This window comes from Furipterus horrens, unplaced genomic scaffold, assembly GCF_987537825.1.
Source record: "Furipterus horrens unplaced genomic scaffold, mFurHor1.1.pri manual_scaffold_7, whole genome shotgun sequence".
Lineage (NCBI taxonomy): Eukaryota > Metazoa > Chordata > Mammalia > Chiroptera > Furipteridae > Furipterus > Furipterus horrens.
The window spans coordinates 115,079,280-115,103,887 of NW_028327177.1; the positions used below are offsets into that span (position 1 = coordinate 115,079,280).

The following is a 24,608-nucleotide window of genomic DNA, read 5'->3' on the forward strand; positions in this document are numbered from 1 at the left end:
GTTCACTGAGGGTAAAGAAATAACATGGCGTATTTATTCATTAGTTAACAAATAATTATCAGGAATCTAATGAGGGGTTAGGTACTTGGAAAGCCATTGAAAGTAAAAGAATAAGATCAGGCTTATACTCCTATGCAGTTTATACTTTAGCATGAAAGAAAGACATTAAATAAAAGATACAAAGGCTGTGAGGAAAAGAGAAAAGCTATTATGAAAATACGTAAGGCAGGTGGAATGGGTTATGTGCGTGGGTAGAACACTGGTGTAGAAATTGTAAGGGTTTGATTCTAGCCCATTTCTGCCACAAGTTAGGTGGTCAATGGGCACATAACAGTGTCTCTTAGAGCCTCAGTTCTTCATCTACAATGTGAATAGCTATGAATAAGTATACAATAAATTCCCACATTAATCTTTCATAATTCTGAGGGGGCTAGAGCTAGACTGGCAAAATGAAATAGGAAACTGAAAGACTAAAATGTGTTCAACAAAAATGTTCAGTTAATATATGTTTATACGGTGGTTAGCATTGTTGCTTGAATTATATGAATAATTTTATTTTTAGTAAAGATCTGGCAGGAGATTAACTTTGCTCACAGAGTGGGATATAGTTTTTTTAATGGATTATATATTTTTTAATTGTATTTTTTTCCATTACCATTTATTCCTCTTATATCCCCTCCCTCCAGAATCACCACACTGTTGTCCATGTCCATGAGTCCCTTTTCCTTTTTGCTCAATCTCTCCACACCTCCACCTGCCCTTAGCTGTCATCCTGTTCTCTCTCTCTGAGTCTGTCTCTATTTTGCTTGTTATTTCAGTTTGTTCAGTAGATTCCACATATGAGTGAAATCATTTGGTAATTGTCTTTCTCTGACTGGCTCATTTCACTTAGCATAATGCTCTCCAGGTCCATCCATACTGTCACAAAGAGTAAAATTTTCTTTTTTACAGCTGAGTAGTATTCCAGTATGTACATATCCCATAGTTGTTTTATCCACTCATCTACTGATGGAAACTTGGGCTGCTTCCGTAACTTAGTGATTGTAATAAAGCTGCAATGAACATAGGGATGCTTATGTTCTTTCAAATTAGTGTTTTGGGTCCTTCAGACATATTCCCAGAAGTGGCCTTGCTGGGTCAAAAGGCAGATCCATTCTTAATTTTTAAGGTATCATCTTACTACTTTCCACAGTGACTACACCAATCTGCATTCCTACCAACCATGCAAAAGCATTCCCCTTTCTCCAAATCCTCACCAGCACTTGTTGTTTGGGGGTATAGTTTTTTTTTAAAGAAAAAACCACTTAAATATGAGGAAATGCTTTCTAAAATAATCAACTCCTATATGTGTTCAGTGCTTAAGTTATCACTTTGGAAACATTCTGCTCTAGTTAGTATGTATACAATTTTGAGTTTGAAAATTCTGAACCTTTGAGTATTAACAAGAAAATGCAACACTTTTGGTTCAAGATGGCAACATTTACCTCTCCTCCCACAAATAGATAAATTGGTTAAAGCACAAAAACAGGAGGGGGACACATCAGAGGACTGAGGTTTTGAAAAGAGAACAGAGCCATTCTATGAACTTGTCACAAATTGTAGCAATGATACTACTGCAGAGGCAAAGGTAGCAGGGCCCCTGGAAGAACCTGATATTTAGAGACAGATGTCTCTGGACTGTGGTATAAATTCTGTGAATTAGTAATACTGAGTGATGATGAGCAAGACTTCTTTAGGGGAGGCACGGTATATGGTGGTTAGGAGTGAACACTCTGGCACCAGATTATCTGGATCTGAATTCCTTTTGTGCCACTTCCCAGATGTGGGAACTTGGGAATTTCAAACATATGCTTTAACCTTCTTAAGTGCAAATTCATACTCCTCATTAAAATATAATATTAACGCTTTATAAAATTAAAGAGGAACTTTAAAATTATATAAAACAGGGTTTGGGGTACTTTTTTTGTTATCAGAAAATCCATTACATTTTGTATTTGTAAACCAAGTATTTGATTGTAGGCAATTGCATTAGGAAGTTGAACTGACTTGTGGGAGCCAGTGTTTCTTCTGGTGTGATCAAAGTTTAAAAAAATTATTTGTAAGGTAATCAACTCATTAATTAAAGTTTTAAAAAAATACAGACTTTTTGAGGGCTGGCACTTTGGAGGCTAGCCATGATCTTTATCTTTGTCTCAGTTTTATTGAGATATAATTGACAGATAACATTGTGAAAGTTTAAATGTGTACCACCTGTTGATTTGATACATTTATAAATTGCAAAATGATCATCACCATAGTATTAGCAAGCACTTCCCTCCAACTCATCACTTAGTGGCCATGTCTCTTTTGTGGTGAGAACATTAAAATCTACTTTCTAGCAACATTCAAGTCCACCATCTTTACTTTAGTCTTAAGGCTTCTCATTTTGATTTTCTCCCCCCAAATTAAACATTCTTTTTAACTTTAAGGAAATAGGAAATATATGTATAAACATTTATTTTTATTTCTATGGGTCTTCTTTGAGATTAGTTTCCCTTAATAGTTAATAACATTTCTTTCTATCCTTGTCTTTGAACATATGTATTACCATTACTATTACTGATTATTTACATTGTTATCTTTGGATAATTTTTTTTTTAATTTTTGCTAATAATTTAGGATTGAAGATTCTTCTCTGCATATAGATTTCTAACTGGATCTTATGGCTTATTTCTATAATAACAGCCTTGAAAATAACTTCTCCCATTTTCTTGATGCAATTTAGCTGCAAACATAGTTCACCAATTTTGTTCCTGTTTGTTTTTGGAAGGCTTATTTCTTTGTGAGTTAAAGATCAGAATAATTTGTCAATTGGAATATAGTTTGTTTTCTGGCTCTTCTGGTCACCAAAATATTACTTTCTTATTGTTAAATTACATTTAAATATAGTAAACTCCATTTCTAGACTCCAAATAATAACTAGAAAAATAATGTATTAAAAATACATTATTTTAGTAATTCTTTTAGTAATATGAAATATGACCTTGAAATATTGTAATATCTCACATTGCTTTGAGAACTGTATTACAAGAAAATGTTATTCAAGACAGGTTCAGGATAATAGATTATTGTTTTCTAATATGGTATGTAAACTATGAGTAAACCGTTCTGAACCTGAAAAAAAAGAGAGAATGGAAATTGGATTTGGAAAGCAGAATGGATCATATCAAAGAATAAACCACAATACAGAAAGCCACATCTCAAAAGAATTTTGAAGTAAGAGAAGGCTATAGCAGAGTTGGTAACTTTTTTTTTTTTTTTCTTTTTTGATTGAAGAATTAACCTGTAGGTGAGCTGCTTGGATTGGTCGCTAATGCTCTTAGGTAACAGTGGTGTTTGCCCTAGACAGAAGGCTGCAAGAGTATTCTATAAAAGCAAACAATCTGCTTCAAAGATGTGAGGGCTTCATTGTAAGAGTTAGTGCTCTAGAGAAGAATCCTCCATTTTTTTGGCTTTTTTTTTTCTGCTGGGGGTTTGGTGTAGACTCCTGCTGGCCTATCACCTTGCCAGATTCCTACCTGCTCCCCCTAAAATGAAGTCTGTCTGTTGACATGCTGGTGCTTGCAATCAGAAGCCAAGTAGCCTTGCTCTTTCATTCATAAATGTGAAGAGGCAATCAAGGGAGCACAGAACAGAAGTATCACAAGTTGGGATGTGATACATCTGTTGAACTTAATACATGCAGCTATTAAAATATTTATAAAGAATTTGCAGTAAAAAATGGTTTAAAAAACAGACTATAGCTTTAAAGGGAGGATTGTCAGTATGAACATAGGGGTGCATATCAGTGAAAATATTGATTCGTGGGATATCTGAAATTGTCCTGCCTATGTTTTCCTCTAGGACTTTTATGGTGTCGTGGCTTACATTTAAGTCTTTGATCCATCTTAAGTTTATTCTGGCATATGGTGTAAGTTGGTGGTCTAGTTTCATTTTTTTGCATGTCGCTGTCCAATTCTCCCAACACCATTTGTTGAAGAGGCTCTTTTCACTCCATTTTATGTTCCTTCCCCCTTTGTCAAATATTAGTTGACCATATAGACCTGGGTTTATTTCTGGGCTCTCTATTCTGTTCCATTGATCTATATGTCTGTTCTTATGCCAGTACCAAGCTGTTTTGATTACAGTAGCTTTGTAGTATAGTTTGATATTAGGTATTATGATTCCTCCTACTGTGTTTTTCTTTCTCAAGATTGCTGTGTCTATTTGGGGTCTTTTTTGGTCCCATATAAAGTTTTGAAGTATTTGTTCTAGGTCTGTGAAATGTGTCATTGGTATTTTAATAGGGATTGCATTGAATCTATAAATTGCTTTGTGTAGTATGGACATTTTAATAATGTTGATTCGTCCCATCCATGAACGTGGTATATGCTTCCATTTATTTGTATCTTCCTTAATTTCTTTCTACAGTGTTATGTAGTTTTCTGAGTACAGGTCTTTTATCTCCTTGGTTAAGTTTATTCCTAGGTACTTTATTTTTCTCATTTCTATAGTAAATGGTATTTTCTTTTTTGTTTCTGTCTCTGATATTTTATTGTTGGTGTACAGAAATACCTTCGATTTCTGAATATTGACTTTGTACCCTCCTTTTTTACCAGGTTCACTAATTAGGTCGAATAGCTTTTTTGTGGAGTCTATAGGGTTTTCTATGTATACTATCATGTCATCTGCAAATAATGACAGTTTTACTTCCTGTTTTCCAGTTTGGATGCCTTTTATTTCTCTTTCTTGTCTGATTGCTGTGGCTAGAACTTCCAAGACTATGTTGAATAGGAGTGGAGTGGACATCCTTGTCTTGTTCCTGATCTCAAGGGGAATGATATCAGTTTTTGCCCTGTGAGTATGGTGTTGGCTTCAGGTTTCTCGTATATGGCCGTTATCATGTTGAAGTATGCTCCCTCTATTCCCATTTTGCTGAGTGTTCTTATCATAAATATTTGGTATTGTACTTTATCAAATGCTTTTTCAGCATCTATTGATATGATCATGTGTTTTTTGTTTTTCATTTTGTTTATGTGGTGTATTACATTTATTGATTTGTGATGATTAAACCATGCTTGCATCCCTGGGATGAATCCCACTTGATCGTGGTGTATGATCTTTCTAATGTGTTGCTGGATCCAGTTTGCCAATATTTTGTTGAGGATTTTAGCATCTATGTTCATCAGCATTGTTGGCCTGTGGTTTTCTTCCTTTGTTTTGTCTTGACCTGGTCTTGGGATTAGGGTAATACTGGCTTCATAGAAAGAGTTTGGGAGTCTTCCTTCTTCTTGGATTTTTTGGAATAGTTTGAGAAGGATAGGAGTTAGTTCTTTCCTAAATATTTTGTAAAATTCAGCTGTGAAGCCATCCGGTCCAGGGCTTTTGTGTGCCAGGAGTGTTTTGATTACTGCTTCCATTTCACTAGTTGTTATTGGTTTGTTCAGGCTTTCTGCTTCTTCTTGATTCAGTTTTGGAAGATTATAGGTTTCCAGAAATTTGTCCATTTCATCTAGGTTGTTGAATTTCTTGTGATACAGTTATTCGTAATAATTTCTTATAATCCTTTGTATTTCTGTGGTATCGGTTGTGATTTCTCCTCTTTCATTTCTGATTTTATTTATTTTGGTCCTCTCTCTTTTTTTCTTGATGAGCCTGGTTAAAGGCTTGTCAATTTTATTTATCTTTTCAAAGAACCATCTCCTACTTTTGTTGATATTTTGAATTGATTGTTTAGTCTCTATGTCATTTAATTCTGCTCTGATCTTGATGATTTCCTTCCTTCTACTCACTCTGGGCTTTGTTTGTTGTTGTTCCTCTAGTTCTTGTAGCTTCAGGGTTAGATTTTTTATTAGAGATTCTTCTATTCCTTTTAGGTAGGCCTGCATTGCTATGAACTTTCCTGTCAGGACTGCTTTTGCTGTATCCCATAGGTTTTGAGTAGTTGTGTATTCATTATCATTTGTTTCCAGAAACTGTTTGATTTCTTCCTTGATGTCATTGTTAACCCATCCATTATTTAATAGCATGTTATTCCTTCTCCATGAGTTTGAATGTTTTTGAGTTTTTTCCTTGAGGTTGATTTCCAGTTTCAAGCCATTGTGACTTGAGAAGATGCTTGATATAATTTCAATTTTTTTGAATTTGTTGAGGCTTGTTTTGAGTCCTACCATGTGGTCTATGTGTCATAGAGAATGTTCCATGTGCACTTGAAAAGAATTATATTTTGCTTCTTTGGGGTGAAAAGTTCTATATATATCAACTAAGTCCATTTGATCTGGAGTGTTGTTGAATGGCTCACTATCCTTGGTGTTTCTTTGCTTCAAAGATATGTACATTGTTGACAATGGGGTGTTAAAGCCCTCTACTATGAGTTTGTTGCTGTCTATATCCTTTCTGAAGTTTTTCAAAATTTTCCTTACATATTTGGGTGCTCCCATGTTGGGTGCATATATGTTTACAAGGATTATATCTTCTTGATGGATTTTTCCCTAAAGTACAGTATTCCCTCACTTATCATGGGTATTACATTATAGAACCCCCCACGAAGCAGGAACCTTACATTTATTCTACACTCTTAAACCTATGTAACTTTAACAACATACGTATACAGTACCACAAAATCCCACAATATAGCAAAAAATCTGCGATAAATTATTAAATATAATATTTTTTAAAATCCCTCAATACAGTGAGGCCACGATAAGTGAACCATAATTTAGAGAGGGACTACTGTATTGTGAAATCTCCTTTGTCTCTTTTTATGGCCTTTGCTGTGAAATATGTTTTGTCTGATATAAGTATTGCTACCCCAGCTTTTTTTTCATGTCCATTTCCTTGAAACACTTTTTTCCATCCCTTCACTTTCAGTCTGTGTAGATCATTTTTTCTAAGGTGGGTCTCTTGTAGACAGCATATATGTGGGTCATGCTTTCTAATCCATTCAGCTACCCTGTGTCTTTTGATTGGTGCATTTAATCCATTTACATTTAAGGTTATTATTGATACGTACTTATTCATTGTCACTTTCCCCCTTTGTTCTTGTGTTCCTCTCTGTCTCTCTCTGTTTCTTCATATTCTTAAAGCAGCCCCTTTAGCATCTCTTGCAATGCTGGTTTGGTGGAGATGTATTCTTTTAGCCTTCTTTTGTTTGGAAAACTCCTTATTTCACCTTCTATTTTGAATGAGAGCCTTGCTGGGTAGAGCAGTCTTGGTTGTAGACCTTTGTTTTTCATTGCTTGGAATATTTTTTGCCATTCCCTTCTAGCTTGTAGTGGCTTCTGTTGAGAAATTTGATGATAGCCTTATTGGATCTCCCTTGTATGTTATTCGCTGTTTCTCTCTTGCTGCTTTTATTATTCTCTCTTTGTCTTTCAATGTTGCCATTTTAATTATGATGTGTCTTGAAGTGGGCTTGTTGGGGTTCACCTTCATTGGGATCCTCTGTGCTTCCTGGACTTGCATGACTTTTTCTCTCATCAAGTTAGGGAAGTTTTCTGTCATTAGTTTTTCAAACAGGTTTTCTATCCCTTGCTCCTCTTCTCCTTCTGGTATTCCTATGATACAGATATTATTATGTTGCATGTTGTCCTGCAGCTCTCTTAAAACATCTTCATTCTTTTCCAGTCTTTTTTCATTTTGTTGCACACTCTGCAAATGTTTTTCTACATTGTCCTCCAGCTCACTGATCTGATTTTCTGCTTCCTCTAGCCTGCTTTTAATTCCTTTACTGTGTTCTTTAATTCAGAAGTTGTATTTTTCATTTCCTCCTGGCTCTTATTGATAGCTTCTATGTCCTTTTTCATGCTGGTGTAATTCTCAGTAAGTTCCTTGTAATTTCCCTGGATTTCCATGTAGTTTCCCTGGAGTTCTTTGTAGTTTTCTTTGAGCTCACTGAGCTCATTGAGCTTCCCTATAATCATGTTTTCAATTCCATATCTGATAGTTTGCTTTCCTCTATTTTATTTAGCACTCTTTCTGGGGATTCCTCCTTTACCTTTCGATGGTCTTTTTTTCCCTGTCTCCCCATTTTTGTGACTCTTCTTGTTTGTTGCTGCTTCTTAGATTGATCTGCACTTCCTGGATCTGCCCCTGGTGGCATCAGATCATGTACCAGTCTGGGCCTAGGCTGCCTGTTGGAGACTATCAGAGATCTACTGCCTTTGTCTGTCTCCTTTAGTTGTTCTCTAATGACCTTTTGAAACTCCATGGTATCATAAAGATAGTACATGATTTTATTATCTATGAAAACGTTAAAAGCAATTCTTATTTTAAATGCATAGAGTCCTGAAAATAGCATGTAAAACAAGAGCTAGCAATATGATATGTTTCTGAGAAGACACTTAGAACATAATAGCACTAGTCATTTTCCTATTGAGTCTAATATACTTGTAAAGAACAGTTGCTTCTTTTTAATGGACTTAAGTTTAAAGTGAAAAACATTATATTGCAAATTAAGATTTAAGATTCTGAACCAACAGACTCCATGACAGTATCTCAATCAGTGAATGAGGAAGTTAGATGCTGAAGGTGATATTTTGGGAGAATTGATCAGGCATCAAGCATATTTTCTGCTTCCTTTTTTCACCAGTAAACTCTTTTTTATACCTGAAGAACTAAGGAAAGCTTCTTTATAATGAGGTATTTTATTTTAATTTTTATTCTTACCATACCACAAACAGATTTTGCAAATATCTAAATGGATAGACTTTAGAACAGGAAGTATTAAATAATACACATTTCAAAATAATTATATAAACACTGGCATACTTTCTCAGAACTGTAGTATCATAGGTAGTCAGAAATGAGGAATTTGTTAATGTATTGCATAGTATGTTTCTTACCAAACATAACTGCATTGACTATTTCTGTGGCAATATGAAACATAAATAATAAACAATCCTAACTAGGAAATCTCACTCACTTCCTGACAGAAATAACAAGTGTTATTTATCCTATTGCCTTTGAAAGAGACATCCTGTGTCTTCTTGAGGTTTTAACTAAATATAGCAATACTCTAGAACAGCCATTTTCAACCTTTTTTTTCTCTCATGGCACACATAAACTAATTACTAAAATTCTGCAGCACACCGTAAAATATATATTTTTGCCAATCTGACAAACAAGTATAATTTTGAGTCATTCACACTGGACGGCTACTGTTGTTTTGGCTGTTGTCATTTTTTTAATTTGACTTTCTAAGGGAAAAGAGATCAGTGGGCCTGGCTAAATAGTCAGGTATTTGCATGTTTTAAAAATTCTTGTGGCATAGCAGTTGAAAATCACTGCTGTAGACTAACCATGCTTCAATAAAAGGAACTTTTTAGCCCTGGCTGGTGTGGCTTAGAGGATTGAGTACCAACCTGCAAACCAAAGGGTTGCCAGTTTGAGTCCCAGTCAGGGTACATACCTGGGTTATTGGTCAGGTCCCTAGTTGGGGGCTTGTGAGAGGCACACATTAGTTACACATTGATGTTTCTCTCTGTCTCTTTCTCCCTTCCTTCACTTCTCTAAAAATAAATAAAATTTTTATTTTTTAAAGGAACATTTTAGTGCATTACTTATATGACTAAATTGGTGGAACTATTTTAGAAAATAATTTTTTAATATGAAGTTTTGACAATGTTCAAAGCTCTTAATCCAATAAAGTAATTCTACCAGCCCAAGTATAGGGAAGAAACTTAGTACAGAGATGCTATGCTAGCAGAATACTGGAGAATGCCATTATAGTCAAATCAATCATCTTGATTCTTTTATTTGCACAAATTAGAGAAGACTGTTATTGTTTTATGTGGCTATTTCCCATTCTGTTTGTCGCTTTATTTACTGTTTATTCCTTCCTGCAACTCAGATGTGTCTTCAAGTTCCTGTAATGAGAATCTTCTAATAAGCTTTTATCTTTCTCTTTTCCTTCTTTTCCTTTTTTCCTGGGAGAGGGAAGTAATGATTTATATTCATCTCTTCTTTCCATCTCTGTGTCTCTGTACCCCTATATCTCTCTCTCTTTCTTTCTAATGCCTATATTTTGCCCTAATTCTTGAAAGATCATTTTATTATATATATGTAATTCTAGATTAACAGTTATTTTCTCTCAGCAGTTAGAGATATTATCCCACTGATAATCTGTCCTCATTTGTTGCTATGAGAAGTCAGCTCTCAATCTTGTTTAATTATCTGAATCTTCCTCCTTTAAGAGCTTTTCTTTCTGTTTGATGTTCTGTAGTTTGTGCTCTGGCTTCATTGTGCTTTCTGAATTTGAGGATTGGTGTCTTTTATTAGTTCTGCGAACTTCTTCAATGTATTTTTTTCCAACATTCCATCTCTCCTCATTCTTCTCATCTACGGCTTCGATTAGATTTATGCGAGGACTTCTTTCTGTGTTCATCATATCCCTTAACCACTCATGTTTTCCTTCTATTGAATTCTGAGCTTCATTCAAGAAAGGGGGAATTTCTTCAGATCTGTCTTTTGGTTTTTTTTTTTCCCAGCTGAATCTAATCTTACCTTTCAACCATCCACAGAGCAGTAGTTTTCAAATGTGAATTGTGTCACAATTGCGGGCAAAGCTAGTAAAGAACAAAGAAGCCCCAGGCTCACTGAGGCAGGATAGGGCCTGGGCTGTTGTATTTTTACCAAGTTCCCCAAGTGATTCTGAGACCCACCAAAGTTCGAGAACCACTGCCAGTGAGTTTTTAAGTTTAATTATTGTGTTTTTTTCTTTTCATCAAATTGCACTTAGTTGTTTTTCAGATTTGTTCAGTTTGATAATTGTTATATTTTTAATTCCTTCCTTTATTCTTGAAATCTATTAGACACAACTATTTTATATTCTATATCAGATCACTATTCTATCTATAGTCTTTGGGGAGTATGTTTCTGTTTTGTTAAACAACTGTTTTTGCTAATTCTTGCAAATGGTGCCTTGTTTCCTTGAGTGTTAAGTAATTCTTCAGTTTGAACTCATGTTCTTTGAAGTGGAACTTAATTTTAGTTGCTGTGATTATTTAAGGCTTTGTTTACAGAGGATTTGTTTTTTATTCTGCCCACCCTTACAGTCACTGTCAGTGGGAACAATGTGAACTTAATTTTTGGCTTGAGATTTTAGGGCCCCACAGGTCTCTGAATTCAGATTCCAAACTTGGGTAGAGGACAGGCTTCAGGCTAAAACAGTTTCTTTTTTTTTCTGTTCGATCCTATTGTATATATGGCCTATTCTCCCCATGGTCTACCTCTGAGAGGTGAGGTTTTTTGTTTGTTCGTTTCCCACTTAGCTTTTGCCCATTGGGTACCCTGGCTTTGGTGGAGGGAAGAGATGATCTTTGATCCTCCCCCTTGCCCTTTTTGGGGAATTTGGCTCTGTCTCCTGACCACTGCCTATGTGGTCCATTAAAAACTAAGGCCCAGGCTAACATGGATCAGACTGCATCCCTTAGACAAACTCAGGTCCAGTGCTCACACCTGAAGAGTCAGGCTTTTCTTATTCCTGACTCTGAGGAATTTTCTTCATTTCCTCCTAGCACAGCTATGCATTACTAAATGTATTTTTAAAATTATTTTAAATATTTTACCTGATATTTTTAGTGTACTATGCTGGGAGGAGTTTCTATAACCATCTAGTGTGTCACATTGCTGAAAATAAAACAGTCAAACCTTGGTGTAGATTTTGGGACTCTATTATCTAATATTGAGGGAGCATAATTTTGTGAGCAGTAGGCCTCTAGAATATTTTATACTTCTGTGTCTGGCTTTAGAAAGAGAGATGATTGATTTAATAGTAGTTGTAAAAAGATGCTTCACTTAAATGTTTTGTTTGGATATTAACAGTTTATGGCATTATTTACTTTGTACTATAGCTAATGAACTTTTTTCTTTTTGTTACTTTAAGGAGGTAATTGAGTTCTATGTTCAAAATGAAAATTCAGCAGACAAGTGGAAAAAACCTTCAGTAATTGATAAACTCAAGGTAAGAAAACCTTTAACATTGGAAAATTATATGCAGATGTTTTTAAAGACCATAGTTTGTTGTTGTTGTTGCTGTTATATATGTAGAGGATAATTATATCAACAATAACATTTTTAAAATGTTAAAAATAGAATCTGTAATATACAAATTAGTTTGTAAGTGTTTTATATATAGTGATGAAAATAGCCTCTTAAAAGCTGTTCAAAGGGAAAAATACAATGAACACTAATCACTACTGTCTGTCGCTTAATTGAGACTAAAGTCAAGGCAGGGCATTTGTCTTATATGAACTTAATCCAAATTTCATGTTTTCAAATCACAAGGCAAAAAAGTTATTCAGCATAATTTTACTCAAGTATGGGAGCTTTTGTATTAGCTCTGTTCAATGAGAGGTACTTAAGCAAATTTAGTTTTTCAGCCAAATCCAAGGAAGCTTGGAGGAAAAGTCCTTTATCAGTTAAGAAAGTATTGATTCATGATGAATTAATAGCTCCTTGTTTTCGCACAATAGGATACAATGAAATAAATAAGTTCATAAGTGTTTTTAAATTCCAAAAAACGTAAGTATCAAAACCTTAAAAAAGAAGCTATTTTAGGTCATGGCAAATTACGATCACTCTGTCATATTCATTACTTTGACAGGAAATGGCCAAAGCAGAGGGCCTCTGGAACTTGTTTCTGCCAGCTGTGAGCGGTCTCAGCCAGGTGGACTATGCCTTGATTGCTGAAGAAACAGGAAGATGTTTTTTTGCTCCAGACGTCTTTAACTGCCAAGCACCAGGTTACTACATTATTAAAAACAAATGTTATCAGATATTTTGAGCAGTATTTAAACTTTCTTTATTTTATGACAAGGAAGTTTTTCCTACATAAAGTTATTGGTTTATATATTTATCTATAATTTTACTTCTTAGTTACTCTGATTTGAATATTAAAAACAACCTAATGTTCCAAATGGATTACTCTCTTGTTAAACATTATTACATTAAGAGTATTAGTGAATAGAATCTGCCCCCCTAGGGATTGGTAGTATAATTATGGACTGCAGTTTCTTGATTGGGTATTGGATATTTCTATGACTAGTTGGTATGAATAGATAGTTCCACATCCTTTGGTTAGCCTCACTGCCTTTCCACTTATTCACCAATTATTTATTAGTCATCTACTATGTGCCAAGCTCTGTCCTAGATTCTTGGGATATATCAAGGAATAAAATAAACAAAGATTCCTGTCCCCGGGACCTGATATTCTAATGGAGGGAGACAAAAATAAGTAATAAATATAGTAAATAAATAATGTAGTAAGTTTGAAGATGAAAAGTGCTTCGGGAAAAAGAACTCAGGGAAGGGGAGCTCTGGGATGCTGAAGGACAAGGAATGTGAATTACAATTAAAAATAGAATGGTTGGGCTAGGCCTTATTTAGAAAATGACATTTGATAAAGATTTAAGGTGAGAGAGTCAGCCATGCTGATGTCTGGGGAAAGAGTTTTCATAGCAGAAGGAACAGAAAATACACAGGCCTGAAGGCAATAATGTGGTTGCTGTGTTCCAGGAATAGCCAAGGAGGCCAGTGTGGCTGGGAAAAGAGTAGTAGAAAATATCAGAGAGGAAAAGGCCTTATTTATATGTTGGGCCTCATAGAGTGGATAAGGGCTTATCACAATGAAGTGGGAAGCCATTGGGGATTTGAGCAAAGCCGTGACAAAATGTGACTTAGGTGTTTTTGTTTTTGTTTTTAAATTATTTTTTTTTTTGTCTGTTTGTTTATTTTTAGAGAGAGGGAAAAGGAGAAAGAGAGGGAGAGAAACATCACTGTGTGGTTGCCTCTCACTCACGCCCCCAACTGGGGACCTGACGTGCAACCTAGTCATGTGCCCTGACTGGGAATCAAACCAGCGACGCTTGGTTCACAGGCCAACGCTCAATCCACTGAGCCACAGCAGCCAGGGTAACTTAGGTTTTAAAAGTATTACTTTGGCTGCTATGTTGAGAATTAACAAAAGTAAGGGAGGAGGGAAGCAGGGAGTTTATTGTAATAATTCTAGTGAGAGGTGATGGTGATTTGTTTTAGGGGGACTAGCAGTGAAAGGGATGAGAAGCAGAAAGATTCTAAATATATTTTGAAGGCAGAGCCAAGAAGATTTCCTGATTGGATATGGGGTATAAATGGGGAAGTCAAGAATGCTGCTAAGGACTTAGGCATGAAAATTGAAAGGATGAGGGAAGGAGGCTAACTTTTCTTTAAAAAGATAACATGGAATATAATCTATAGAAGGTGTTTTAAAACCTGGATTTGCAGGAGAACCCCCTAAAATTTTTTTAAAAATCCAGATTCACAGGCTACATCCCTGGAGATTCTGATTCAGTAGGTCTAGGGTAGACCCCGGGAACACTGATGCTGCCAGTCAAGAATTAGAAGTTGATTTGTAATAGAAGGATGATGGTATGATATCCTATAGTGTTCCTGCACAAGTTAGGCCTCAGTATTGTCTTTTGTGTTTATTGTATGGCCCTGGTGCTGAAGTTCTCCCAACAAGAGTTGATAATAAAGGGTGGAATTGCCAAAAAGAGGTGTATTGAATATATGAGAGAAAACACAATCTGGTGTTTCAGAAAAGCATTTCCTCCCTGTTCTTCCACTCTTCATTTCTTTGGAATAATTGAGTTAGTTCATAGACTTCTGTTGATGCTTGAACTTGTCACTGGTGTGGTTTATCCTTTTCAAAGACCCGATTTCTCAAATTACTGTTGTAGTACATTTTAATCTAATAATGAGGCCTTTGAAAAAGTAAAGAAATCTATTCACAAAGTTTCTAAAGATTCATCTCATTTGTGAGAAGCTATTATATCATACTGCATAGGAGGCTTAATTTTGTGGAAAAAGAACTGCTCGTCTCTTGTTAAAAATTTTTTTATTGTTACTCAGTAGTAAGAGATATATTTTATAATGTGACAGAATATATAGCATATGTAGTTGTATGTGTCTTCATGGATGGATAGATGGGGTGGGGCTGGGGAGAGATGAAGAAGGAGAGAAATACTTATATATTATTGAAAAAAAGGCTTCATGAAACAAGTTTCCCTTACTACATTTACATATTTTCTACTCAGTCTAATCTAATGTTGTCTATTCTGGTCCATTTTAGCTTTTATAGGTTGTTAGCCATATTTCATTATATTCATTTCACAACACACTAATGGGTCATAATATGAAAAATAATGCTATAGAGGACATTTGCAGAGGCAGCTCTGCCACTATTTCTCCATTTGACCTGTGAATGAACTTTTTACTAGATGGTCATGGATTTTTTGTAGTTTTAAAAGGCATGAGCCTATCAGTTGTACTGTCTAAATGATACTACCAAACCGCTAAAATTTTAAAATTGGCCAGGGTAATACATTTTCTTGGATCAAAGTATGATCAACAACTCCTCGGCAAACAAGATGTGTAAAATCATAAGAAGAACACTAGGCATTTTCTCTTTGAGGTGGAGATATCTTCATAAAGGGCTTGGGGCATTGTGTTTTGGAGCATTTCCAAAGCAGATAAAAAGGGTATGTAATTGATGCCAATTAAATACTTTGGGAGGTTTCTTAAGTATAAAAGATGAGTTTCTACCCAAGCTACCTAAATTATTTCCCAAGTCCTTATAAAAGTTTATGGGAAACATATGTCATCTTCCAATTTGTTTTTTTATTTTGTTTTTTGCCCTTTAATAAGTCATACAATATTGTATACTGGAATGGTGAAAATAGCTAATTTAATCCAAAAAGTATTAATGGAAAATTTGAGATACATTGGGCTGATTGGCAGGGAAAATTTGTAGAGGTAATTTATCTAGGCTCTTTTCCCACTCATAGATGATAGCTTGATTGTGCCATCTTCTCAGAATGAACTGGTAAACCCTTTTGGAGAGTTTATATTCAACATTTACCTCATTTGAACTATAACAAGAAACACTGAATTTAAAACAAGCAAAGAAGACAGTGAGCTTCATTATTCCAACTCAGGACTCATCTTCTCCATCCGTCAAAAAGAATTTTAAGCTTGTGTTAATCTACCGAGAATTTTGCATTTTAATATAACTTTAACTCCATTAGGAATGTCTGAACAGAGTACAGCATATTTTGAGAGATTTAACTTAAATTAACTTGATTTTCATAGGCATTTTAGTGACTGTCCTTAAAGTCATTGTAAGAGGTGATGTTGGAAAATTCTTCCTCAAAATCTTATAAGTAATCGGTATTCAAGGGAAAGGTTTTAGATATTATTTTTAGAAATTTGATAGGCATGAAAATCAGAGAAAGGCATCTAGAGCATTTTGCTATGTGACAGACATGAAGCTTTTTTTTGTTTTTGTTTTTTTCCCTGAGAGTGATACTACAGTGTTATCATGTACTGCACAATGCCTGCTGAGCTTTGGAGAGGGTCTTTGAAGTTATTTACTGTCATATTCTGTCCGGGCAGGCATTCTGTGTTTAGCATCCTTGAGATATAAGCTAGTACTTTTTTAGACTCTGTTGGGGGCATAGTAGTAAGAGCAATGCTAGAAGTAAAGAGAAAATAATTACTATGCGAGTTCAGAAGAAGATTATTTCTAATTGGGTAATCAAAGATTCTGCACAATGAAGGTGGCTCAGAAGCAGGAATTTACTTAGGAATGATGGACAGAATTTCAGTTGAGAGAAGGCCTGGCCAGAGCAAACATGTGGAAGTTAGAAAGCGAAAGTGTGTTTGAGGAAGTGGAGTCTCAGTAGAATGATATTAGTTGTTTTCCAGGAGTGTTTCAGTCACTCCTGGTCAAGCATATTTGCAAGATACCCAGCAAAGGTTAGGCCAGTAAGTTGTTTTCATCAGTCCTAATTGACCTAGACCTCATTAGAGCCATGCTTCATTGAGATAGAGTAGACAAGTGTTTGTGATTCAGAACAAGCTGAATAAATATGCACTGAAACACCATGTACTTGTAACTATTGTATTTATGGCACACCTTCATTATAAATTATATTTACTATTATGCTTCAAAATATTGTTAACAAACACTTGCTTTAAAAAGATGAATGTATTATCTATATAAAGTTGGATTTCATATCAGTAAACTTTAAAATTCAAAACAAATGCTTTTCTTATTACATACAGACACAGGGAACATGGAGTTACTCCACCTATATGGAAGCAAAAAGCAGAAGCAGCAGTGGCTTGAGCCTCTTCTTCAAGGGAGCATCGCCTCCTGCTTCTGTATGACAGGTAAAAGCAAATCACTGTTCTCCCCTTGTGCGGTCGCCCCAGAGGGACTACGGATAAGCTGAAGAAATGTGGGACATGGCTCTGTGTTTCAGGCAAATCTGCTCGTGGTCAAAAATGTGAATAGCTTTGTTTTGAGCCCAATTTTAATTTAGGAACGTTTTTAAAATTTGTATTTTTTTTTTTTTTTAGAGAGAGGGGGAGGGAGGAGGAAAGAGAGGGAGAAATATCAATTGGTTTCCTCTCAAATGTGCCCCGTCCGGGAACTGAACCCACAACCCAGGCATGTGCCCTGACTGGGAATCAAACCAGCGATCCTTTCTTTTGCAGAACAATGCCCAACCAACTGAGCCACACCAGAAGGGCTAAATTTTGGAATTTTTACATGTGCAGAATAAAAATTGTCCTCCCCTCCCCTTAGGGAGGACATGAGATGATGTTTTCTGTTAGGCATTAGCAGCAGAGTAAACCTAATTTCATAATATTTTGTCTTGCTTTTCTAAAATAACCATCTATGGATATTTAAGATCAGTTTTGCCTTTATTTATGAAATATTTATCTCTGATAATTTTATTCCGATACTTACAAAATACTTAATTCTGCATTAACCCAGAAAAATAGAACTTTCACCAATGCTGATCACATAGCTCAAATTATCTTATGGGGAAATACAGTGAGGTGCATGTTAATAAAAATGGTTTGGTACCATCTGTACATGGAAACTCTTGAAGGGACCAACAGATTATTTCATAATTGAGGTAGAACTAAAATAAATTTCATCTGGCCATAATTTTGGCAAGCTTTTATTGTCTTCTATAATATAACGTGCATTTATAATAGCAAAACTGATCTCCATTTAAATCAGTAAGAGGCATTTAATGAACACCTGCAGTATAATGTGTTAATTTGAGGTTACAAAAATAGAGTACACAGCCCCCTTTCTAAAGAAACTGAGTCTCTAATTTTAGAAACCGAGCACATGAAATATCTGAAGGACCCATTTATAAGATCATTATATTACCAAATGCAGATTACTATGATTGAGAGCTAGCAAGTGAATTCTGAAATTCCATGCAGGAGAACAGTTGTGTAAGAATTCCATGGAAAACTTTCTGAAGATAGTAAGTGTTTAGCAGGCATTATAGAATGCAAAGTAAGTAAGTCGGGACAGCATTCCTGATGGAATTTGCAAGGCACAGTTAGAAATTGCTTAAGATAGTAAACTGCATGATAAGGAAATCTGGCTTGTAAATATTTAGTGCAGACTTCCTTTGTGGGAAGAACAATGTTTTTAATCTACTCTTGAAGACTGGAAAAAGGATTGAGTTTTATCCCAAGTCATATATCAATGAGGAAGCCAAGAACACAATTCAGATTGCTGATCTCCACTGTTCTAAATACTTCATTCATTCATTCTTCCAATGCAGATTTATTGAATACCTACTATTTGTAGGTTATGGGAGAACCCGGGCAGAATAGGGGAAGGATAGGAAGATGAAAAAGACAAAGATGTTCTCTCTACGTCAGAGTTCACATTTCCTTATTTAAGTCTCTTTTGTAAACCGATGGTATCTGCCTTCCTGTAAATTCAGCTTTTGCTTATTTGTAGAGCCCGATGTAGCATCCAGTGATGCCACAAACATTGAATGTAGCATTCAGCGAGATGGAGATAGCTATATAGTCAATGGCAAGAAATGGTGGAGCAGTGGTGAGTATTCAGATTGATCCTTTGTGCTAGCTGCTGTGCTAGAATACTGTGATACATAGTTATTGGTTTTACTATCACAGTTCTTTAAATTCTGCCTTAGCATTTGCAAATTCAGAAATAGTTGATAAAAAGAAATGAAATTTTAAAATAGCGTGTCTTGATTAGGTAATGTTTATTTTAAGAGCAGAAAATGTCTTTTACAGTTTGTGAAAGGTAAAATTCATATTAGTGCACAATATTTTTGACCACTGTAATTTCCATCAAAATTAAATCTTAATAGGGGAATATCTCATGCACTGTAATTTGTAAATAATTGTTTTTAAAGAGAAACTTTACATATTATTTAAAATAATTTATTGTGCTACATATGTTCATTTCTTAAATACAAATTTTTAAATGAAAATAAGAATATATAGAAAAATACATTGTTTAGTCAACTTAGTAATAGGATCACATAAATGAATGAACCTTTTAGAAAGTTATAAAAATAACTGATTACAATAATAATCGGATGTGGTTGTCTGAGAATTGCTTCTAGAGTATACATGATAAATCTAATGGGATAACCAGTTTACTACTAAAGAAAGGTAACATATGGAAGCAAATTATATTTAGAAACTTACCAGCAACGTATTAAAAAGACCAGAAAAGCTTTTTATTTACTTTTTTTATTATTGATTGTTATTATTTTTAGAGTTTTATGAAATCGAATTAAGAAACAGGAAAAGAAGGGTAGATTAAATTTTGCTATATAGGTATTCAACTATTAAAATTATGCAGAAAATCATTTTTATATAATGTAAAATAATAATAAATGCCCCTTAATATAAGCCTCTTATTAATATTAGATGACCTAACTTATAGCATGTTTTTATAACTTGTACCTGTTACTACTATTCTCCAATATTGTTTATTTTAACTTTCATGTTTTATGCATTATTTGTTTCCTCTTCTTTGCCTCTACTCTCCCTGCTTCCTCACCCCAACTCTTCTTTGTTGTAAGTTTCGACCACAGTATTTGCGGTTTGCATTTCAGAATAGTGCAAATGTGTTATCTAAAGGGGAAGCATCATTCATGTGTATCAAAGCAAAACATAAGGCAGTTTTACATTTAAATGCTGAGTGTACTGGTTGGTTCTGTAGGGACTTCGGAATCGAAAGGGATCTCCACATTTTGCCTTTGTCTTCTCCAGGACCCATATTTCTTGGCAACTTTCATAATGTAGTTTTTAAAAGAGGATCCCATGAAAACATACAGGATTGGGTTGAGGCAGCTGTGAAAGAGCGCGATGCTCTCTGTGATTTGGATGGCAACGTCCATGCGTTTGCTCATGTCACAGTCGGTGATCAGGGAGTAGATGATGTCTATGGCTTGGCAGAACTTGACGATGTTATAAGGCAGCTGAGTGACAATGAAAACTAGGACCACTGTGAGCAGAACTTTGAGGGGTCTAGATTTTTTAATGTTTGGCATCTTGATGAGTGTCCTTGCTGTGATGAAGTAGCACACGCCCATAATGAGAAAGGGTATAACAAATCCGATGCAGATTTCCAGCATTTGAATCGATGCTTTCAGTGATGTTTGCAGGTGGTATGGAAAGATGGGGATGCACCTAGACTCTTGGTGTACTGTATAAAAAACCAGCTGAGGTATACTCAGCAAGATGGCAACCATCCAGACACTGAAGCAGGTGAGCCAGCATGGTTTTCCCACTCTGGAATGACTCGGGGCTTTAGTTACTGCCCAGTATCTGTCTATGCTGATACAAGCCAAAAACTGCATCCCAGAGACAAAGTTGACTGTGTACAAGGCTGAAGTGACCTTACACATGATTTTCCCTAAAACCCACCCATGAACTGCATTAACTGCCCAAAAGGGCAGAGTGAACAGAAGGAGTAAATCTGCCACCGCCAGATTCAGGATGTACACGTCTGTTTTGGTTCTCTGCTTCTTGTAATAGGCATAAATCACCACGACTATGGAGTTCCCTGCAAGTCCAATGATAAAAGCTATTGTGAAGAAGGCAGGCAGGAAAACTTTTGCAAATTTTCTGACCTCTTCTTTTATACAGATCACTTCATACTGACTATAGTCATGAGTGCCATTTATTTCATTCTCCTCGTAATAGTAATCTGTTGACTGGTTGTGTTCCAAAGCCATGGCTCCAATCTAAATGGAAAAAAGAATACAGAATATTTATCTTAACGTTGCTTAAAAGGAAACACTTTTCATCTAGCACATGTTTTGTTCTCTTACTAGAGAATAGATTGTTGCCATAACATCCATGAGCCTGAATCTGCCATTCTTTGAAATCCTTTAATGGAAGCCACAGTGGAGTATAACCCCAAGACTAGTTTCTCATCCTTAGTTTTTTACAAGTCTGTGTGCAGAAGCTGGAATTTATACAAGGAATCTAAACATAACACCATGGGGAATTTTCTTAATCATTGAACCGTATATAAAAGTCATGATTCTTTTGTGAAAATAGTTTTTAAAATATGAAAATGTTGTCAGATTTCAACTAAAAGGAATAAAAAATGTTATAATTTTTACATATACAAGTTCGTGATTTCTGTGCAGTATATTGACAAATAAAAATTATTTTAATTACATAAAAATAAATTTATTTTATGTTATTCATAAATTTATTTTTAAATAAGTTATCTGGGCATTTATAAAACAGTTAGTTGGCATTTATAAAACGGTCTCTTGGAGTTAGCCTTCCTCCAAATGCTGTCACTACATGCTTAGTGCACCTGCTCTTCAGTGGCTCTGTCATTCCGCTCGTCACCGAAGTCTTTAGCCTGCCCCACCCTGACTTCCCTCTCACCTGCATCTGCGATTTCCAGTCAGCCTCTAAATTCTGATATTTACCTCCCAAATAGATCTCGAATCTGTCTCCTTGTAATCAGTACTCTCTAACACATCCACACAATTAGACCTCATTGTTTCTTACCTGATCTACTACAATTTCTTCCTAACTGATATCCTACTGTTCTTATTCTTCCTTACCACCTCCTTTATCAAACACATTTTTCTTCCTGCCACCCAAGTGCTGTGTCTCTAAAATGCCAAGCTGCTGCTCCCTGCTTAGCTCCTCACCTGAAAGACACTTCTCTTCACCTGAAAGATACAGTCCAAGCTCCTTAGCATGATATCCAAGGCTACGTCCATAATTTGGTCCTATCCATGGTTCCTGCCACATCTCCTTACTGTGGACCCCAGGACCATAGACAGTAATAGTACTGAGGAGCCCACGCTGCAGCACATGTGTCCTCATCACTCATTCCATTCCTTTACTGGATACACTATTTCCTGTCCTTCCCTTGAAGGGCCAATTCCTACTCAATTACCTAGGATGGGACTCCTTCCCCCAGGAAGACTTTCCTGACCCAAAAGCTGTATATACATACCTCTCAGAGAACTGACTCCATCCTATGGGAAAGATGTGTTCCCTAAACTACATTTTCCCTCTGTGTTCTAAAGTACCCTAAGATGTAATTAATACCTTATAGAGTGCTTGGCACACACCAGTTGCTCAGTAAATATCTATCAAAGAAAGGTTTACCGGCAGATATGAAGCTATCACTCTCCTGTCTCATCGTTGTTATTTTATTATATTGGCTATTAATACCCAGAATTCACAAGTTTTAAAATGTATTTAATGATAACTTTCAATGGTTTTTGAGAGTGCTGAGTTTTGTTTTGCTTTTTTCTTAGCCTCTTTCTCCCTTTGGTTATTTTTGTCCTTGAAAGAATCCCAAATATTCTTATAGAATCTTTAATGAAAATATTATTTTCAGAACAGTGTGACAACTTATGATACATTTTCAAAAGAATATTTTTATACTTGCTGACCTTTTGGGGATGAGTAAAGAAGGCCTCCTGAAGAAAGATAACCACATAAAAGAATTTAATTATGTAAAAACTAGGTGCTGACAATTTAAAATGACTACTTTTATCCTTAATGCTACTAGAAAGTTCCAATCCGGAAGATTACTTTGGTTTTTATTAATTATTAACACAATATGAACTTTGTTCTTTCCTTCTCTTTCATCCCAGAAATCTTGAACCTGATAAGGAACAATATGGCCAAATAATACAAGTATTAAAGAAGGACATTCAAAAATAAGAATTGATCGTACTAAAAATGTGCATAAATAGGAGTAGGAATGGAAATTATTTCCAGAAACGATCCTCTGGCAGACGCATAGAAACATATTTAGATGTCTTTGTAATCACTACAAGAACAAAAAAATTATTGTTTGTAAAACAAAGCAACAAAATGGTATAGCAAAACCTTTTTGTCATGAACAACATTTCATCAGCAAGTAATGGTATTAAATAAAATATTTTCTTCTTGTTACATTCAGATACTTGTTTTAAGGTTAAAGTGTACAGCTGATTTCAAATAGTTTTTTTTCACATAAATGTCTAGACCTTTATGCATCAAGACCCCCTCTTCATAGGTAAATTCACAAAGTCTCTGAGCTTTAAAAAAGATCCTGTCCAAGTCAGAATGAGAAAAGAAAAACCAACCTGTTCCAGTGGGCAGAGAGGAGTAGTCTTGCATGCAGAGTGAAATCCAATGACTTCTTCTTAAATCGGGCTACTTTTGTTTTCGTTTTATACCCCGCCTTTGTCTTGCATCCAAGAGGGCTTTCCTGAAATTTAACCTTGTGAGTGCTTGATCTTTATTTTATGTACACCATCCTGTGAAATTAAATCCCAGTTCTTAAGTGTCCTAGGATACAAACCTGAAAGAATTACATCTTGTTTAAACAACTACAGGCCTTTCAAAGTTTCCACTTAGCCAAAAGCAACCAAAGTACCTGTAGTTTAGGAACTGACTGCCAAGCCCAAAGAACTCACCGAAGAGCTCCAGGGCAGCTGACAAGCCCTTGTAGGCTGCATCAGAGAAATTCTATCTAAGGTTATATTGTCTAGGAAAGAAAACAATGGTTTTTCACCCAGAAAGTGTGACCTTTTTGAAGACTAAATTACAAAAAGTAAATTCTAAGTAATCATTAGACATATCTAGAATTTTTTATGCCACATTAATGTTTTACTTAAGCTATTAAGACTCCTTTTTGCTTCACTGTACTCCTCTATCCCTAATCCCAGAGAATGCTTTTCCCCAGGACTTGAAACTCTCTTGCCTTCTTATAAGTAACCTTTTTTCTCAGGCCAGCATCCAGTCCTGTGACTGAGTAAATTGTTTATTTTCCCCACATTTTCAAACAAATGAAAATTAAAGATGAGAAATTTATGCAGATTTAGCCTTTGTGGTTTATTTGAACTTGACTCATATTTGTATAACAGTTCTCTCATTCATTATATATTCATGCAAAGCTAGGCTCAGTCTCACCTGCAGAAGTTATTTCAGACCCATGCCATTTTTTCTCTAAGCGGTTGATTTAACTCCGCTCACAGAAAAGAGGCTCTGGATCATTGTGGCCTCTATCGCCCTACATCTTCCCACAGTACATATCTGAGGGTGCAGCCAGATTCTCCTCCTTGTTACCCACCAGTCTTCGAGGAAGAGTCATTTTCATGCAGCTAAACCAGAGCACCAGGAAAAAAAGTGCCTGGATTAGTGGTGTTTGTCATTTTCCATTGTGTAAATGCTCCTACCATGGCTAATTTCAAGCTACCAGTGTGAAGTCACTGAAA

The 24,608-nt window shown here is 35.5% G+C and overlaps 2 protein-coding genes across 4 annotated transcripts in view; one reads left to right on the forward strand and one right to left on the reverse strand.

Annotated features, from left to right (window-relative positions):
• Positions 1–24,608, forward strand: part of ACAD11 (acyl-CoA dehydrogenase family member 11) — an 80,330-nt gene that overhangs the window by 34,091 nt on the left and 21,631 nt on the right. The window contains exons 11-14 of the mRNA XM_090284943.1: positions 11,903–11,980; positions 12,623–12,761; positions 17,122–17,229; positions 18,836–18,934. Coding sequence (XP_090141069.1) covers positions 11,903–11,980; positions 12,623–12,761; positions 17,122–17,229; positions 18,836–18,934 — 424 coding nt within the window. The remainder of the gene's footprint in view (positions 1–11,902; positions 11,981–12,622; positions 12,762–17,121; positions 17,230–18,835; positions 18,935–24,608) is intronic.
• ACKR4 (atypical chemokine receptor 4) lies at positions 19,747–23,840 on the reverse strand. 3 transcript variants are annotated; one of them, XM_090284335.1, is made up of 3 exons: positions 23,808–23,840; positions 23,475–23,599; positions 19,747–21,104 (listed from the first exon to the last, which is right to left on the reverse strand). In XM_090284335.1, the coding sequence occupies exon 3, from the start codon at positions 21,093–21,095 to the stop codon at positions 20,046–20,048; it is 1,050 nt and encodes a 349-aa protein (XP_090140461.1). In that variant the 5' UTR covers positions 21,096–21,104; positions 23,475–23,599; positions 23,808–23,840; the 3' UTR covers positions 19,747–20,045. The 3 variants fall into 3 exon arrangements, with proteins under 3 accessions (XP_090140461.1, XP_090140462.1, XP_090140460.1); XM_090284336.1 differs by lacking the exon at positions 23,808–23,840 and adding an exon at positions 23,693–23,715; XM_090284334.1 differs by lacking the exon at positions 23,808–23,840 and having other exon boundaries at positions 23,475–23,714.